Below are 19,570 nucleotides of genomic sequence, written 5' to 3'. Positions count from 1 at the left end.
TAGTTACAAATGGTCGGATCTGGAGGGGGATAAAGCAAAGTTCTGTGTCACACATGACCCCAAGACAGCGAGTGTGGTGCTGGGGGGCTATGGTGGGACCACCCAAGACAATGGCAGTATCGGTATTGGTCGATCAGTAGAGGAACTGGTGAAAGTTTATAGGGAAATATGCGGCGCTCTGTAGACAGCATGATCTGGAGTGTGGCGGGTTTTGTTCTACAGGATTCAGAAAACGCGGTGACCATGTATGTACAAAACATCACAAAAAAGGTACAGATAGCTGCAGGTCATGGACTCCTGTACACTGAGAAGGTGTGTGAGGCCTGACAAAGCTTGTCACCGGCTCGTACTGATAATGACGGTGTGTGTGTCCCTGTCCGGGGCTGCAGACATATGATAATGAGGATATAACGAGCCCAGACCTCATGTGCTCCGTATACAGCGTTATATAAGCAGCTCCTGCGTCACTGCTGCACTGTGCACTCCCGGGCGGCAGGTGGCGCTGTTGTACAAGGACAGCCGCGCTCAGCTTGTAGCAGTCAGTGCGGCGCACATGTAGCGGCGGTGCCGGGGCCGGCGGTGAGTCACGGTTACCCAGCACTTCTCGCACAGAGCTGGACGGCTGCCGAGTCATCGTGCTGCAGCAGTCGCACTACATAGAGAGCGCAGGCGGAGCTCCGCACAGTGCACGGCGGCTGAGGACACGCTCACACCGGTATCTGCACACGCCAGGAACATGGGCACCGACAGCGGCGCAGCCAGGACCCTGCTGGACAGTGCGACCACCCTGCACCTGCACACGGGCAACCTGATGAACTGGGGGCGGCTGAAGAAGAAGTGTGCTGTCACCCCCAGCGAGGAGGTGAGTGATCCCCGGCGCGTCCTGCCGCCTCACCTGAGGACCCTGACAGGGCATGCTGGGAGTTGTAGTACAAATAGACATGTGTCATAAGTGTGTGTGTGTCTTTTTTTTTTTTTTTTAGGTAAGACTGCTGTTGTATTTCAAGCCAAAAGGTGATCCACACCTCCTGTTCTCATAACTTGTGTTTTTGGTGCTGATACACAAACTGGGACAGTGAGATACTGAACTTGCACATACACAATAAATGTCCCTCTTTCTGGTGAAGAGTAACTTATACTGGGGGCATGGTGAGATTGGCCAGCAGAGGGGTATATCCTGATGAATGAGGCCCCACACATACTTGTGCCTGTAGACCAGGGGTCTCAAACTCGGCTGGGTATATGGGCCGCACATGGAAAAAATTTGAATTTGGGGGGCCGCATTCTTTGTTCAATGTGACATTTTTAGTGATACCATTTTTTTTGTATACACCTTTTGAACATTTTTTCCGTGTTTATTTTTTTATGGCTTGGGTCGTTATGGATGTGGCGATAATAAACGTGCACTTTTTTGTGTTTACTTTAGTTTACATATAAAACAGCATTTTTAGCGCCCAATATTTTTTCATGCTTTATTTTTATTTTTTTGATTTTTACAATTTTGTTTCCCCCAATTGGCCACATTCAGTAATATTGTCTTACAATTAGCATCATATAGTAATAATGGCAAACATCTTGTAGTAATGTTCCCCATCCAAGTCCCCATCTTGTACTAATGTGCCCCATCCAGGTCCCCATCCTGTGGCTATGTGCCTCATCCAGGTCCCCATCTTGTGGCTATGTGCCCCATCCAGGTCCCCATCCTGTGGCTATGTACCCCATCCAGGTCCCCTCTTGTGGCTCTGTGCCCCATCCAGGTCCCCTCTTGTGGCTATGTGCCCCATCCAGGTCCCCTCTTGTGGCTATGTGCCCCATCCAGGTCCCCATCTTGTGGCTATGTGCCCCATCCAGGTCCCCATCTTGTGGCTATGTGCTCCATCCAGGTCCCCTCTTGTGGCTATGTACCCCATCCAGGTCCCCTCTTGTGGCTATGTACCCCATCCAGGTCCCCATCTTGTGGCTATGTGCTCCATCCAGGTCCCCATCTTGTGGCTATGTGCCCCATCCAGGTCCCCTCTTGTGGCTATGTACCCCATCCAGGTCCCCTCTTGTGGCTATGTGCCCCATCCAGGTCCCCTCTTGTGGCTATGTGCCCCATCCAGGTCCCCATCCTGTGGCTATGTTTTCCCTGTGCTGTTCTTCACACACATAAAAAAAAAAAAGATGATTCTCACCTGTCCTCCGTTCCCTCGGCGTCCTTCCTGCAGATGTGGCCCGCAGGCACCACAGAGTCAGACCCCTTGACGATCCCGACCTGGTCCAGGAGGAGCCGCCGACAGCAGCGCTGCATTGCCGCACAGAGACTGTCTCCCAGCACAGCATTTTCAATGTCAGCCGCCGGCCAATCAGAGGCCAGCAGCTGACATCTGCATATGGCAATGACGTCATACTCGCTGCGCCGACACGCAGATATCAGCTGCTGGCCTCTGATTGGCCGGCGGCTGGCATTGGAAATGCAGTGCTGGGAAACAGTCTCTGTGCGGCAATGCAGCGCTGCTGTCGGCGGCTCCTCCTGGACCTGGTCGGGATCATCAAGGGGTCTGTGCCTGCGGGCCGCATAAAGCAGCCTCAGGGGCCGCATGCGGCCCGCGGGCCGCGTGTTTGAGACCCCTGCTGTAGACTATGGATGACTCCATCTGTCAGGGAGCACCTGTCACCAGGCTGTGAGGGGTCTGGATCATGTAGGAGTCATTGTCCTGGCTGATTGGCTTTGTTTATCGGATCACAGCAGTATCCGTATAACGTGGTATGGGCATGCACGTCATGTCACCTTGCAATGTGTCCTAGGCCTGGTTCGCAGTGTGTGCTGGATGAGAATAACTGGCTTTGCTGCTTTTGTGACCGGTAAACAATTGCATTTGCTGGTTTTGTGTCTTCAAAAGTCACTTAGGGGATTTTCAGGCATCGAAGAATTTCTAACAGGCTACATTTGCTATGGCTTGCACATATTTTGTGGCTTCAGACTTTTGGCTGGCAGTCTGGGGTTGCTCTGCCCGGGCCGTTACCGGTTTTCTCATTGCACTTCTGACATGGGAAGAGACCCTAGTCTGCCCATACAAATCCGCAGAGTGCTGGTAATGATGCATACATTAAGCCAGCAGCTGAGATCAAGTGCTGGGAGGTCAGTGGAGAAGGGAGCACTTTCACTTTACATTTAGTTTTCTCCTGTCAGGGTGACTTGCTGCTTTTCTGCTGATTAGCATTACATTCATAGACCTGCTTCTCCTTGGAAGATCTGTTAGGTGTCCTAACAGTTTTTACTACTTTTATTTCCCATGAAATACAACTCTGCCTCGTTCCTTTGTAATTCCTTCGGGAAACATAGTTAATTTATCTATCTTTTTTTTTAAAGAAACCTGACACATGCTGTGCAATCCACAGGCAGCATGTATCAGACACTGGCTGCATGATTTGTTGTGGCCCTTAAAGACAGTGAGTTGTGACTTCTGGATCACCCAGCAAACACCTGAGCGATCCAATCCAGCAGGTCACAAACTACAGATGATGGCAGCTGGTAAGTATATTACTATGGCAGGTAGCTTGGATTAGTGGCATCACTCTTGTGTTGCAATAAAAAAAGAAAACTGCTGGAGAGGTGCTTTTAGGCTGTGGGCCCACGATCCGTTTAAGTGTTTCTGCAGTGGCAGAAATGCTCAGACGCATGGTAGAAGGTCTGCCATGTTCCCCAATGATCCGCATGTGCTGTGCACATGCTACGGAAATTTCCGCTGTGGATTATCATTGCGGAAAAAAACGCAGCACTACCAATTATTTTGCGGAAGTGCTGCGTTTTTGCCGCCATTGACTTGCATTGGAACGCATGGATTCCTCATCACTGCATATGTAGATGTGCGGATGGTACCCAGGTCTAGAGAAGAGGAGACTCTTATCCAGACCTGGGTACCTTTAGAAAACTGTTTAAAAAAAAAAAAAAAAAAAAAGTTATACTTGCCTTCTGATGGTCCCCGGTGCGCTGGTCCTCCCATGCCGGCAAATCGCGATGGACTGAAGGACCTGTGCTGACGTCAGTCTTGTGACGGGTCACGCGACGCTGACGTCGGCAGGTCCTTCAGTGTACCGCGATCTGCCGGCTGTCAGCATCGAGCGAAGCAAGACAGCGCGGGCCATCGGGAGGTAAATATAGATTTATTTTTTTACATTCTCTCGGTCACACTATATAAATCCATGCCGGTTGCATGGATTTATAAAGTGTGACCAAGTTGCCAAGCACTTTCCAAGTGATGCTAAAATCGCTTGGAAAGCGCTTGTCAAGCCAAATGCGGAAATGCATGTGAAGAACGCTTCACATCCGCATGTCCCTGGCAGGAAAACACATGTACAATCCGCATGCGTTTGCGTTTTTTTTTTTTTTTCTGACATGGAGATGCAGAAATGCTCAGGAAAAATCCGGAGCATTTCTGCATCGTGGGCACATAGCCTAAAAGGGGTTTTCCCACGAACAAAGTACATTTTAATCAATAGATCTTGGAAGAATAATAAGTTCCACAATTGGATGTGTTTAAATAAAATGTTCCTGTGCTGAGATAATCTTATAAATGTGCCCCTGCTGTGTACTGTGTAATGGCTGTGTCTGACCGTACAGGGACATGGTCTGATCATACCACAGCTCCTGGGCAGGGGAGGAAGGAGAAGAGTATACAGACAGGACCGCACAGGATCACAGATGATTCTTTCTTTGAGGTAAAACATTACTTAAAAACAGGCAGGGAAATGTTTTACCTCACACAAAGAATCCCCCCCCCCCCCCGACTGTAATGTCTGCATACCCTTTTGCGTGTGTGGGTTTTGTTTTTTTCTCATCTCCAATTGTGAATATTATTATTTCAAGATATATTAATGAAATGTACTTTGTTCATGGGAAATCCCCTTCAATATATTCAAGAAAAATGCCATACTGATAAAGTAGACTTGCAGACCATAAATGACTGAAGGGGGGGGATTGGGGGGGGGGGGGGGACTTTTTTTTTTTTTTTTCCCAGACATGTGAATAAGGCCAGTTTTTGGTGTACTCCAAACAGAAAAATGGGCAGATATCACCGTGCTGAATAGTTAATAAAAACCACAAAGACTTTGGACTGCATGTTGTAGAAGACACGAGCCAATAATAGTTTTTCACATCCGTGCACAGTTGTAATTGTGTATTTCCAGTAAATATGGGAAATTAAAGGGAACCAGTCAGGCTGTGTGTTTTTGATGTGGCAATTCCACGTGGAATTGCCCCCCCCCCCCCCAAAAAAAAAAAATTGCAAACCTTATCCCATGATTTCCTATGACATTTTTGCAACATCTGTGCACATGATCAGGATTTTTCCTGATTGAATTTCATGTGCAGAAAAAGCAGCATGTCCACTTTGTGCGTTTTGGCCTGTGTGTTTTCCCTATACAATGCATTGGAAAAAACGCATGGCAAAATGGCACAAATACTGCAGATATTCCACAGCTTTTTTGCTGCCAAGAGGTACAGAACCTTGCAGAAATTTCTGCAAGCAAATCCTGATCGTGTGCACATAGCCTCACATTGTTTTTCGCTATTAAACTGGCCCCAGTGTTAGTGATTCACATTGCACCACTAACATGTTGTTTTTCAAGCAAAACTGCGCAGTACTCATTCCAAAAAAATCATTTTGTATAGTTGTTTTCTACCGTGGGCTTCTGTTTTCAGTCACTCGTCATCTAGTCCACTCACGTGGATCGATCTGCAGTACTGGCCCGATGTCACGGGAATCTCTGTAATCCCACACTTGCACAGTGACGAGCTGCTCCCCAGGCATGTGCACTGAATCTGGGTGTACGTCCCCAGCTTCATTTACTGTGTGCACATGCTCCAGAACCGCTGCCAGTCACTGACTTTGTGACGTCACCATTGTGAGTGGTGCGAATGCGCTCTGTCTGCCCACCACACTGACTGTCCCTGCCGCTCAGATACCGCCGCTGCATCACTAATCACACACTGTGGCCAGTTTAATAGCAAAAAACTGACAGATTCCCTTTCAAAGGTGGTCTAGTCCAGTTATGCTAGATGTGCTAGTTGTCTCACAACCCTACCGTCATTATCTAAAGTTAACCTCTTTCCCTCTGTTAGGCTGTGTGCCCACGTAGCGTTTTTCAAGCGTATATGCTGCGGAATTTCCGCAGCGTAAACGCTTGAAAAACGCATGTATATCCGCACCCCATGGTCCCCAATGGCATTCCGCAATGTCAATGCCCATGCTGCGGATTTTTCCGCAGCGTATATGCTGCGGTCAAAAATCCGCAGCATGTTCATTAATTTTGCGGAATCAATGTGCGGATGGTACCCAAGTCTGGATGAGAGGAGACTCTCATCCAGACCTGGGTACCAAAGAACCTGTAAAAAAAAGAATAAAATAAAGTTTATACTTATCTTCTGATGTTTTCCCTCCGTCGCGCTGTTGTCTGAAGGACCTGCCACGTCATTGAGTCATGTGACCCACCACATGACTCAATGACGTCACCGCAGGTCCTGCACACAACAGCGTGAGCCGCTCAAGACTCCGGACGGGGCAGAGAATGCATCGGAAGGTGAGTATAAAGTTTATTTTTTAAATTTTTACCATTCTGAACAAGTTGTCAAGCACTTTTCCAAGTGATGCTTGGAGAAGTGCTTGATAACCCGCATGCGGAAATGCATGCAAAGACGCCTCACAAACGCTTCTACCTGCCGGGAAAACCGCATGTAATATCCGCATGCGATTTTTCCCGCCAGGGAGAAGCGTAAAAAATATGCTTCAGGTCCGCAACGTGGGCACATAGCCTTAAAACTAAAATCTGACCTGTTTCTACTCTTGTGCTTCTTTACAAGACTGTAAATGCCTTGTGATTGCATGCAAACACTTGTGTGCTCTAATTTCCCTAAAAGAAGAGTACAAACGTTAAATGTGGTGCAGACACCATTAGCTGAAAATTACACTGCAGAACTGGAGCCTAAACAAAGCCTCACTTTAGATTTACTGAAAATGAAGGTTTGGAAATGTTGCATATTGACTTTTATTTTTAGTATGTAGCAAATGATTTTCAACTGTCACTGTCCCTAAAACCTGCAGGACTTGTTTGCTCTCCAGCCATCTGTTTAGATGTTTGTTTTTCTAATAAGATCAGTGCTGGAGCATCTTTTCTTAGAATACTGTTTCATCATATTGACAACTCAGTATTGCCATTCCTCTTGACTAGTGTTGAGCAATATTTCCTGATATCTGAAGGGATCGGATTGGATCGGGCCGATACCCAAAAAGTATCGGATATCGCCGATTCCGATACCGGAAACCAATGCAAGTCAATGGGACACAAATATCGGAATGAAAATAAACCCTTTGTTTCCTTGTAGGTTAATTCTACATGAAGGAAAACAACTAAGAATAATGTAGAATTTATTGGGGGAGGTGGTTGCCCAAATCGATGGGAACAGTGCTCACAGTGAAACATGAAAAGCCGGCAATTCATCAGCAGCATACACCGGTACCTGACAATTTACAACAGAAAGAATAGAGCTTCACACATAGATTAGATAGATAGAAACATGTCAGTCACATATATATGAAGTACAGTGACAGTGTTGGTTACTGTACTTGTCATTTAGTGTAAAGGATTTATTTAAAAAAATAATAGTGTTTTCATGCACCGTCTCTTTAAAAAAGCTGGTCGGCAATTCAGCAGCGGTACCCGACAATTTATAACAGACAGAATAGAGCATCACACATAGATTAGATAGATAGAAACATGTCAGACACATATATAAGAAGTACAGTGATAGTGTTGATTACTGTACTTGTCATTTAGTGTTAAAATAAAGGATTTATTTAAAAAAAAATTGGCGTGGTATCCCCCATAATTTTAGTCTCTAGCGGAGGTTAAGCAGACGGCTGGGGTAGATGTTTGAAGCCTGGGATGGGGGAAATACCCACCGAGCTTCCCAGGCTACTAATATCAGCCCCCAGCTGAATACCTAGCCTTTACTAGCTATTAAAATGGGGGACCACCCCAAAAAAAAAAAATTACGTGGGGTCCCCCCTATTTTAATAGCTAGCAAAGGCTGGGCAGACAGCTGGGGGCTGATATTAATAGCCCAGGAAGGGAGCCATGAATATTGACCCCCTCCCAGGCTAGAAACACCAGCTGTCAATTCTGGCACTTAGCCTCGCTCTTCCACGCTGCTCTGGTGCGGTGGCAGTGGGGTAATAGTGGTGAGGTTCATGTCAGCGCCAGCTGCCATGAAGCCCAGGTTAGTAATGATGGGCGTCTATAAGACACCCCCCATTACTAACCTACAAAGTGTTAAAAAGAAAAAACACACACTACACCCAGAAAAAAATAATTTATTTGAAATAAAACACACCATTTTATTTAATTCTTAGTTTACTAAAAAAGTTACCTGTCCATGATCTCCCATGCACAGCTGTCACATCTGGAGATGGTGACAGCTGTCATTGCTGCTGTAAGCTCACACTGCTGGGAACACGTCCGCTCCCGGCAGCGGGAGCCACTGACTGAGGTCACCGGAGTGCATTCAGGCAGCGCAGCTCCAGAGACCTCCTTTACGGCACTGTTCTGTGGGAATTTCTCATGATACAGCAGGGCCGTAAAGGAGCTAACCGGGGCAGCGCTGCCTGAACTCCGGCGAACCCGCTTATGCAATGACGGGGCTGCTTTACGGCCCCGTCACTCTAGCAGCGGTTCAGGGCGGTCACGTTCTATGTGGCTGCTCTAAACTGGAGATCATCGTGGGACACTCGTGGACTACTACGGAGGGGTAAGGATAAGGTTGTGGTTTATTTTATAACAGGAGATCGATGGCTTCGGGGAATTGGGTGTCTAGGTGAGTATAGGTGTAGTTTTTTATATTTTACTTTATTTTAGGTGGTGATCGGCAGGGACAGGTAATGTATAAACTAATTTATTTTGGGTAACCACTGGCTACCAATGACATGTATTTAAAATTTATTGGGGACCAAAAACAAATATATATGGGGGCCTAAAAGAATAAAAGATGTGTAGGGGCAAAAATAACAGGATCAGGCTGATGGGAACTACTGCTCCCATCAAGCTGATCCTGCTGGCACGAGTGGACGGGGGACAGACATAGGCCAATGGGAGTAGTAGTGTCACATCGGCCTATGTCTGCCTGCACGCGCAGACACCCTAATCATGACTGGTCTGGGAGGTGAGGCTGACCTGTGTGGCCGTGGGAAAGTTCATGTGAGTTCATGCAATGCAGTCAAGCATGAACTCGCATGAACCCTCTGAGGGCACCGCGGCTACTTCAAATGCACAGCTGATCGGCATCACCTGATACCTCAGCTGTTCATTTGAAATAACCGGCGGGAAAGCGCAGCACAGAATGGGAAAGCCGGCGGTGAAGTCTTTTCCGCGCCCGGGTCCTTCGCTCCCCGCTCCTTGGTGCTGCGCTCCCCGCCCGGTCCTAACTTACGATCTCGAGGGGAGCGGCGAATCGGGGTGGGAGGCTGCGGGGAAGCAGTATGGGGCTGTGTGATTGGTTAAAAGCCGGCAGGCAGTAAAAAGCTGCCGGCTTTTAACCAATCAGGAGAATTCTCCCACGCTGGGATGGCATTCTGATGACAGGCTGGATCGCAGCTGAGCGCTGCCTTCCAGCTTGTCATCCTTCAGAGACACTGCAGAGCGCAGGCATTATGGGAACTTCCGATTCCGGTATTCGATATTCTAAAAGTATCGGAATTCCGATACCGCGAATATCTGCCGATATCCTATATTTCAGTATCGGAATGCTCAACACTACTCTTGACATGTTGTTGGTTGTGTTTTTTTTTTTTTTTTTTTTTTTTTTTTTGTTTGTTTGTTTTTCCTTGTTAATGGGGGGGCCCTTTGACACCTAGGGATACAATGAAGACAAGTCGACTGCAGGAAAGTATTGACATCAGTGCGCTTGATTGAAAAGTTGCTCCTACAATATTGGTTAGTTAAAACTGTCAGGAAGCTTGGGGCTAAATTTATGAAGTTATTTTTATAGAATTAGTGGAGCCCTACACTAATACTTAGCGCCCCCCTTCACCCTCAAATATCATTATGGGGGCGTGGTATTGTCATAAAATATCAAGGTCAAACATCTCTTTAGCTGACAACGCAGTGGGCTCTGTATTGCATGACATAATCAAAATTATTTTTTACTTAAAATAAATTGAGATTTCCCCCTCCCCCCATATAGTTAGCAGGTCAATATCTAATATCCATGAATGGAGATTGGGTTTGGCCTCCTCTGTAAACACGGAGTCACTTGTATTAGGAGAAGCTTTGGTAAAAAAGCAAGAGGAAGGAAAAATGTTCAGTCATGATTGTGCAGTCTACACCGGATCCAGAACAGATGCTGCATACTTCAGGTTATGCCTGAGGAAGGGGTAGCTTCTGCTCTGAAACATTACAATTAGTGTTGAGCGATACCTTCCAATATCGGATCGGATTGGATCGGACCGATACCGAAAAAGTATCGGATATCGCCGATTCCGATACCGGAAACCAATGCAAGTCAATGGGACATAAATATCGGAATTAAAATAAACCCTTTCTTTCCTTGTAGGTTATTTCTACATGAAGGAAAACAACTAAGAATAATGTAGAATGTATTGGGGGAGGTGGGGGAGACAATAAAGGCATAGAGGTTTAGCCCAGTCAAATGGAATAGCAGGAATTAATATTTTTTTATTATGTTCTGAGTTACGGAAATATTAACTATGTTAAGTATTTTTATATTTTGTCAGATATTTATGTTTCACTACTTCCATGCTCTTCACCTTCTTTTTTACTTCTCCCACACTTTCTCCTTCATCATCCTCAGCATCTTTTTCATCCACTTCTTCTTCACCTTCTTGTTCTTCACCTTCTTCGTATTATTCTTTTTTTTACATTCTTCATATTCTACTTCTTCATCTTCTTCATATTCTTCTTCTTCATCATATTCTTATTTGTGACAGGCATTTCTGTAGTTGTTATCTATAAAAGGTTGGACATTACACCTTTCGTTCTGCCCGTCACAAAAGATTTACAACAGGATTTGTCCGCGTTCAGTTTGGCCTGCAGCAGCAGGTCTTTTCCAGGGGCACCACGAGGAGGAACGGACTCACCCCCATACACTGCTTAGTCATCTTCTGCTTATAATTTAGATATTATCTTTTGCTCTGATTTTTAGTCTTATGCTTAATGTTCTTCCGCTTTTTGTTCTGCAGCTTCTTGTATTTCTGCTTCTTGGTTTTCTGTCTCTTGTTTTTCTGTATCTTGGTGCTTGTCTTCTCTTCTTTGTCTTCTTGGTCAACTTCTTCAGGGTCATCTTCTTGGTCTTCTTCGGGGTGGTCTTCAGGGTCGTCGTCTTCAGGGTCGTCGTCTTCGGGGGTCCTCGTCTTCGGGGTCCTCGTCTTCGGGGTCCTCGTCAGGGAGATCCAGAGTGATTACCAAGAACCATTTCAAAAAGCTTGAACTTGGAAATGTAGCAGAAGGTACAAGAAAGCTGAGGAACTACCGAGGACCAGCTGACGGTACTGGAACCCGGATGGATAGCAGAAGGTACAAGAGCCAATGGAACTACCGAGGACCAGCTGATGTTACTGGAACTCGGTTACTAAGCAGGAGGTACCTGTGCCAGAAAGCACTACCAAGGACCAGCAGACGTTGGTGGAACTTGGATACCGAGAAGGAGGCACCTAATCCAAAGGCACTGCCGAGAACCAGCTGACGGTACTGGAACCCGGATGGGTAGCAGAAGGTACAAGAGCCAATGGAACTACCGAGGACCAGCTGATGTTACTGGAACCCGGATGGGTAGCAGAAGGTACCCATGTAAAAAAAAAGTTCAAGGCCGCGAGCCGGCCGCAGTTACCAAAACCCACAGTCCTACAGAGGGTGCTTGTCCTATTGGCACTATGGAACCAGCCTTCATTGCCAGATCCCGCAGCCCACATAGGAGTCACCTAAACTGCAGGCACCATAGAGTCGGCTAACCCGACCGCAACACGACAGGACAACGCATTGGAGGCAAAGTGACGTTGACACTACCCGGAAACGGCTGGCGTGCTGGAACCAGGCTGGGCAGGAGGGAGTACCCGTGCCAAAGACACTGCCGAGAACCAGCTGACGGTACTGGAACCCGGATGGGTAGCAGAAGATACAAGAGCAAATGGAACTACCGAGGACCAGCTGACGGTACTGGAACCCGGATGGGTAGCAGAAGGTACAAGAGCCAATGGAACTACCGAGGACCAGCTGATGTTACTGGAACTCGGTTACTAAGCAGGAGGTACCTGTGCCAGAAAGCACTACCAAGGAACAGCAGACGTTGGTGGAACTTGGATACCGAGAAGGAGGCACCTAATCCAAAGGCACTGCCGAGAACCAGCTGACGGTACTGGAACCCGGATGGGTAGCAGAAGGTACCCATGTAAAAAAAAAGTTCAAGGCCGCGAGCCGGCCGCAGTTACCAAAACCCACAGTCCTACAGAGGGTGCTTGTCCTATTGGCACTATGGAACCAGCCTTCATTGCCAGATCCCGCAGCCCACATAGGAGTCACCTAAACTGCAGGCACCATAGAGTTGGCTAACCCGACCGCAACACGACAGGACAACGCATTGGAGGCAAAGTGACGTTGACACTACCCGGAAACAGCTGGCGTGCTGGAACCAGGCTGGGCAGGAGGGAGTACCCGTGCCAAAGACACTGCCGAGAACCAGCTGACGGTACTGGAACCCGGATGGGTAGCAGAAGATACAAGAGCAAATGGAACTACCGAGGACCAGCTGACGGTACTGGAACCCGGATGGGTAGCAGAAGGTACAAGAGCCAATGGAACTACCGAGGACCAGCTGATGTTACTGGAACTCGGTTACTAAGCAGGAGGTACCTGTGCCAGAAAGCACTACCAAGGACCAGCAGACGTTGGTGGAACTTGGATACCGAGAAGGAGGCACCTAATCCAAAGGCACTGCCGAGAACCAGCTGACGGTACTGGAACCCGGATGGGTAGCAGAAGGTACAAGAGCAAATGGAACTGCCGAGAACCAGCTGGCGGTGCTGGAGCCCAGGGTAAATACTAAAAACAGAAGAGCCAGAGGTGTATTTGGAGGAGGTTTTAAATCCGTACTACAGTGGATGTGGACAAAGCAGGAGAATTTGCCGGACACACAGCTGGGGATCAGCTGACGTTACTGAATCCCAATAACACTGGAGCAAGCGTTGACTGTGCAGACGGCACTTCTGAGCAGCAACTAGCGGTATTGGAGCCCAGGGTAAATACTAAAAACGGAGGAGCCAGAGGTGTAATTGGAGCAAGTTTTAAATAAGTAGCACAGTGAATATGGACAGAGCAGGAGAAATTGCCGTGAACACAGCAGGGGAACAGCTGACGTTACCGAACCCCAATAACACCGCAGCAAGTGTTGACTGTGCAGACGGCACTTCCGAGCGCCAACTGGCGGTGCTGGAGCCCAGGGATAAGAATGAAAACAGAGGAGCCAGAGGTGTAATTCGAGCAACTTTAAAATGTGTAGTACAGTGGATTTGGACAAAGCAGGAGAAATTGCCGTCCGCACAGCAGGAGAACAGCTGACGTTACTGAACCCCAATAACACGGCAGCAAGTGTTGACTGTGCAGACGGCACTTCCGTGCGCCAACTGGCGGTGTTGGAGCTCAGGGATAATACTGAAAACAGAGGAGCCAGAGGTGTAATTGGAGCAACTTTAAAATCTGTAGTAGTGAGAATGTGGACAGAGCAGGAGAAATTGCCGTCCGCACAGCAGGGGAACAGCTGACGTTACTGAGCCCCAATAACACGGCAGCAAGTGTTGACTGTGCAGACGGCACTTCCGAGCGCCAACTGGCGGTGTTGGAGCTCAGGGATTACAGTTCAGGTGGTAGAAACATGAACAGAACAGGAGACCTGGATACTGTTGCCAACCAATTATTTATTCTGGAAGAGGACTGGCAAATTCATGAGAGATCCAGGCCTTGTTCATTTTGAGAAAAGTAAGCCGGTCAACGTTATCGGAGGATAGTCGCATGCGACGGTCTGTTAGTACACCACCTGCGGCACTAAAGACGCGTTCCGATAATACACTAGCAGCAGGGCAAGCTAGCACCTCCAGTGCATACTGACTAAGCTCTGGCCATGTATCCAGCTTACAGACCCAAAACTTGAAGGGAGAAGAGCCGTCTGGGAGTACACTAAGAGGGCAAGACATGTAGTCTGTCACCATCTGACGGAAACGTTGCCTCCTGCTGACTGGAGCTGTCTGTGATGGTGTAGACATTTGTGGCGGCGGGGACACAAAACTTTGCCACATTTCGGCCATACTGGTCTTGCCTTGTGCTGAGGCGCTGCTTCTGCTCCCTCTTTGTGCAGAGCTTCCTCCACTGCCTCGACGCACTGAGCTGCTTTGTAAAGCACTAGCAGCACTGCTCTCGGTTGGAATGGAGAACATGATGGAATGCACCAGTGCGTCTTGGTACTCCCGCATTTTACGCTCCCGGTTCAATGGTGTTATGAGGCTTTGTAAGTTGTCCCGGTAGCGAGGATCTAGGAGGGTGGACACCCAATAATCAGCCGTGTTGAGAATGTGGGCGATGCGGCGGTCGTTTCTGAGGCACTGCAGCATGAAATCAACCATGTGCTGCAGACTGCCAACTGGCCAAGAAACGCTGTCCCCTGCTTGAGGCGTGATCTCTGCCTGCTCTGCATCACCCCACCCTCGCTCTAGATACTGACTACTAGAGCATTGTGTACCTCCCTCCTCTGGACAGATGTCTTCCTCATCCATTGACTCCTCCTCATCCTCCTCACAAAGTGTCCCCTGCCTAGGCCTTTGTGAGGAACCACATTGCGCAGACTGTAGAGAAGCAGATGGCATTTGTGACTCCTCATCCTCCACCTCTTCCAAAACCTCGTCCCTTAGTGCTTGCAGTGTTTTTTCAAGCAGGCAGATAAGGGGGATAGTCATGCTGACTAGTGCATCATCTGCACTCGCCATCCGCGTGGAATAATCGAAGGCACGCAAAACGTGGCAAATGTCCTTCATAGAGGCCCACTCAGTGGTGGTGAAGTGTGAACGGCGCGCACTGCGACTTGTTTGCGCCTGCTGCAGCTGGTACTCCATTACTGCTGCCTGCTGCTCACACAACCTCTCCAACATATGTAACGTTGAATTCCACCTGGTGGGTAGGTCACATATGATGCGATGTTCCGGAAGACATAATCGGCGCTGCAGAGCTGCAATGCGTGATCTTGCATTGCTGGAACGCCGCAAGTGAGCGCACTCTATGCGGACCTTGTGAAGCAGTGCATCAAGATCCGGATAGTCCCTCAAAAAACTCTGCACGACCAAGTTGAGCACATGTGCCAGACATGGGATGTGAGTGAGGTTGCCTAGGCCCAGAGCTGCCACCAGATTTCGGCCATTGTCACACACTACCATGCCTGGCTGGAGATTCGCTGGCACAAACCACACATCACTCTGCTGCTTGATGGCATTCCAGAGCTCCTGCGCTGTGTGGCTTCGATTCCCCAAAGAAATTAATTTTAATACGGCCTGTTGACGTTTGGCCACGGCTGTGCTCATATCGGTCATCATAACAGGTAACCGTTCACGGGTCGATGTGGAGGTAGACCGTGACGGCTCCTGCAGCGCTGATTCAGAGGAACTGGAGTATGAGGAGGAGTCAATGTGTACAGACTGGATTCCTGCAATCCTTGGAGTTGGCAGAACACGTACAGCGCCACTCTCAAGATCTGTACCCGGCTCCACAACATTTACCCAATGGGCAGTGAGGGAAAGGTATCGTCCCTGTCCATGCTTACTGGTCCACGCATCAGTGGTCAGGTGGACCTTGCTACTGACGGCGTTTTGTAGCGCATGTTTAATTTTTCCCTCCACATGATGTTGCAGGGCAGGGACGGCTTGCCTGCTGAAATAAAAGCGGCTGGGCACGTTGTATTGTGGGACTGCCAATGCCATAAAGTTACGGAATGTGTCAGTCTCCACCAGCCTGAATGATAGCATTTCAAGGGCCAGTAGTTTAGCAATGCCAGCATTCAGAGCCTGTGCTCGGGGGTGGTTTGCCGAGTATGGGCGCCTTTTCTCCCATGCCTGTGCTAACGATGGCTGTAGACTGGCCTGGGAGTGTGAGGATGACTGGGAAAGTGGTGCTGTGGGTGGAATTACACTGTGTCTCTGTACAACAGTGCCAGAGATTCTTCCATGGCGATCCTGTGAGGAAGCCGAACCAGCTGTGTGTGAGCTGGAGGAAGAGGCTACAACACGAGCTGAAGAGGTGGTAGGTGGCGCTGTAGGTTGGCCTAGGTCTTCAGTGTGTTTGTGTAACTCCACCACGTGCTTGGTCCGCACATGTTTCCACATATTTGTGGTATTGAGGTTGCTGACACTTTTCCCTCTTTTCACCTTCTGATTACACAGCTTGCATTTGACAAAGCAAATGTCATCTGCAACTGTGTCAAAAAAGGACCAGGCACTGCAAGTCTTGGGAGCGCCCGCTTTGGATTTTGGAAGAGCCATGCTCCTAATGGGTGCCGAAGTGGAGGCTACAGGCAACCAAGTCTGCCCCCTCCCTCTCCCTCCTTTTTGGGCCGTTCGGGGAATCTCTTCCTCAGAGCTGCTCCCACCACCTTCCTGTCCCTCACGCCATGATGGGTCAAGGACCTCATCATCTACACCACCCTCTTCAAACAACTGCTTCTCCTGGGTAGTCTCGACAGCACAGTACGCACCAGAAAGTGGCACCTGAGTCTCATCATCAGATGCGTACTGAGGTGTGCTGCTGACCATAGGCACTGGCCCACCCGCCTCTTCAGATTCAGAGAGACAAAACGGTTGCGCATCACTGCATACTACCTCTTCTTCAAATTCTCGAATTCTGCTTGGCTGGCCCCCTCTTTCCAAGCCAAGAGATTCAGAGAACAGAAGTAGAGATGGCTCCTGTCCAGGGCTCTCTGACTGCCTGGGCAATTTGGCAGGTGGTGAAGAGACAGATGGGTGCTCTTCAGTGCTCAGGACCTGAGAGGATCTGGAACTAATTGAAGTCGATGCGTTAGCTGCCATCCATCCGACAACGGCTTCAATTTGGTCCTCGCGCAGCAGTGGGGTACGGCTAGCTCCTACAAAGCTGCGCATAAAGGACTGTTCCCTGGTAAAACTGGGGGATGCTGAGTCACTGGTGCCCGCAGCAGGCACAGAATCCCCACGTCCTCTCCCTGCAGGCACAGAATCCTCACGTCCTCTCCCTGCAGAAACTCCACGCCCACGACCACGACCACATGCCTTACTCCCTGCCTTCTTCATCTTGGTAGACTGATAAAGATAGGCAGAAAAGTACTAAGGGCTTAGTGTGCTTATTCCTGAACAGCTGCTAACAGGTATAAGAAACACTAATTTTATAAAGTGTGGACTAGACTTTAATATGAGCTAATGTGGCCTACACAACTGTAAAGTGGAGTGTTTGGTGAACTTTATTTAGGTTTTTTTTGTCACAAAAAGACACTGGATGTGCCTAAAGATGTAATAACGATAGTATCACAAACTTTTTGTAGCTATTACAATGTAGGAAGGTAACCTACAATGCAATAGATGAGGCTGCAAAAAATAGGCTAATACTAATCTGGCTGGGGCTGCAGGGCCCAATGCTGCAGAAAGGCTCCTCTATCTACTCCTATATAGTGTGTTTGGAATCAATTTAGCTGAATATGGATGGAACCACCACACTAATAGGAGATATCAGGAAAAATTATGAATTGGCAATAAAGGACAATGTATGAGGCAGTGACACACACTGAGTGCACTACAACCAGACGGGGTTGAAGCACACACTACAGGGTGAGCTGCACTCACACACCAGACCTTGCAGACAGCGGTGAACAGTACAGATGCAGAGCACTGTGCACTAGTGCTGCAAGACGGAAAAAAATTTCTCTATCTACTCCTATATAGTGTGTTTGGAACCAATTTAGCTGAATACAGATGGAACCACCACACTAATAGGAGATATCAGGAAAAATTATGAATTGGCAAAAAAGGACAATGTATGAGGCAGTGACACACACTGAGTGCACTACAACCAGACTTGGCTGAAGCACACACTACAGGGTGAGCTGCACTCACACACACAGACCTTGCAGATAGCGGTGAACAGCACAGGGAACTGTGCACTAGCACTGCAAGGCACAGTGATTTAGAAAGTAGCTTGGGTAAAGCAGTATAGAGCAAATAGGTAGCTAAAACTGTCCCTCAGAACAACAGCGTCCTATCCCTAACTGAATTCACAGCAGAGTGAGCTCAAAATGGCGGCGGTGGCTTTTATAGTGCATCATGACATCATTTCAGCAGCCAATCACAGCCATGCCATTAGTTAAGATGCCTACATGCCTAACAGGATGTGCCCACACTTCTTAGGATCCTCATTGGCTGAATAAAATGAAACTGGCTCATTGCATTATGGGAACTTCCGATTCCGGTATACGATATTGCAATAGTATCGGAATTAAGTATCGGAATTCCGATACCGCGAATATCGGCCGATACCCGATATTTCAGTATCGGAATGCTCAACACTAATTACAATACATTGAAAGCTTTTGTTTTTACTTCCTGCCTGGATTAACCTTTGTCAGTGCTTGGTACCCACCATGCTCTTCTCTCCTTTACTAGATACTACATAATCTGTATTTATTTGGGCCCATTATAATGTTTCACGTCCCACTGATACTCTGGCTTCCAAAAAAAAGTACTTTGACATTTGTGGTTCCAGACCACTGGCACTTGGCATCACAAGCTGCAGAAAAGTTATGTAATACAAAGTGCCAACAGTGTATTGGTGAAAAGTTGTAGGAAAATTCCTAACAAGGCTCAAAGTGCATAATGTATCAATGATTACAGTAAGTGGGAGAATCTACTGATCTGCACAGGAGCGGTGTCGAAAGTATTGAGCATTGGTGAGCCTGCATAGTCAAGTAAGGCTATGTGCCCACGATGCAGAAATGCTCAGGATTTTTTCCTGAGCGTTTCTGCATCTTCCTGGCAGAAAAAAACACATGCGGATTTGAAGCGTTCTTCACTTGCATTTCCGCATGCGGGTTGTCAAGAGCTTTCCAAGCGATTTTTAGCATTACTTGGAAAGTGCTTGTCAACTTGGTCACACTATATAAATCCATGCAAACGGCATGGATTTATATACTGTGACCCGAGAGAATGTCAAAAAATAAAAAAACAAATGTATACTTGCCCTCCGATGGCCCCCCCAGTCTTGATTTCCTCCGTCCCGGCTGCTGGCAGCGGTAGAGTGAAGGACCTGCTGACGTCAGCGTCGCGTGACCCGTCGCATAACTCTGACGTCAGCGCAGGTCCTTCATTCCATCGCGAACTGCTGCCAAGCAAGGAGGAGCCAGCGCGGGCCGCCAGAAGGTGTGTGTGTGTACATTAGAATGCATGGAATGCGCATCTGCTTATGCAGTAGTGCGTAATCCATGTGGTCTAATGCAAGTTAATGGCGGTGAAAACGCAGCACTTCCGCA

At 48.0% G+C, this 19,570-nt stretch overlaps 1 protein-coding gene across 1 annotated transcript in view; it reads left to right on the top strand.

Moving 5' to 3' along the window:
• The first annotated feature begins 510 nt into the window (after positions 1–510).
• GCLM (glutamate-cysteine ligase modifier subunit) overlaps positions 511–19,570 on the top strand; it is a 37,078-nt gene continuing 18,018 nt past the window's right edge. The window contains exon 1 of the mRNA XM_073643220.1: positions 511–862. Within this exon, the coding sequence (XP_073499321.1) occupies positions 737–862 (126 nt within the window). The 5' untranslated portion in view covers positions 511–736. The remainder of the gene's footprint in view (positions 863–19,570) is intronic.

Source organism: Phyllobates terribilis, unplaced genomic scaffold (assembly GCF_046119375.1).
Source record: "Phyllobates terribilis strain yellow unplaced genomic scaffold, ASM4611937v1 Scaffold_8__6_contigs__length_399053987, whole genome shotgun sequence".
Classification (NCBI taxonomy): Eukaryota; Metazoa; Chordata; class Amphibia; order Anura; family Dendrobatidae; genus Phyllobates; species Phyllobates terribilis.
Note: the sequence above shows the minus strand (reverse complement) of the source record. Positions and strands in the feature narration are given on the sequence as shown.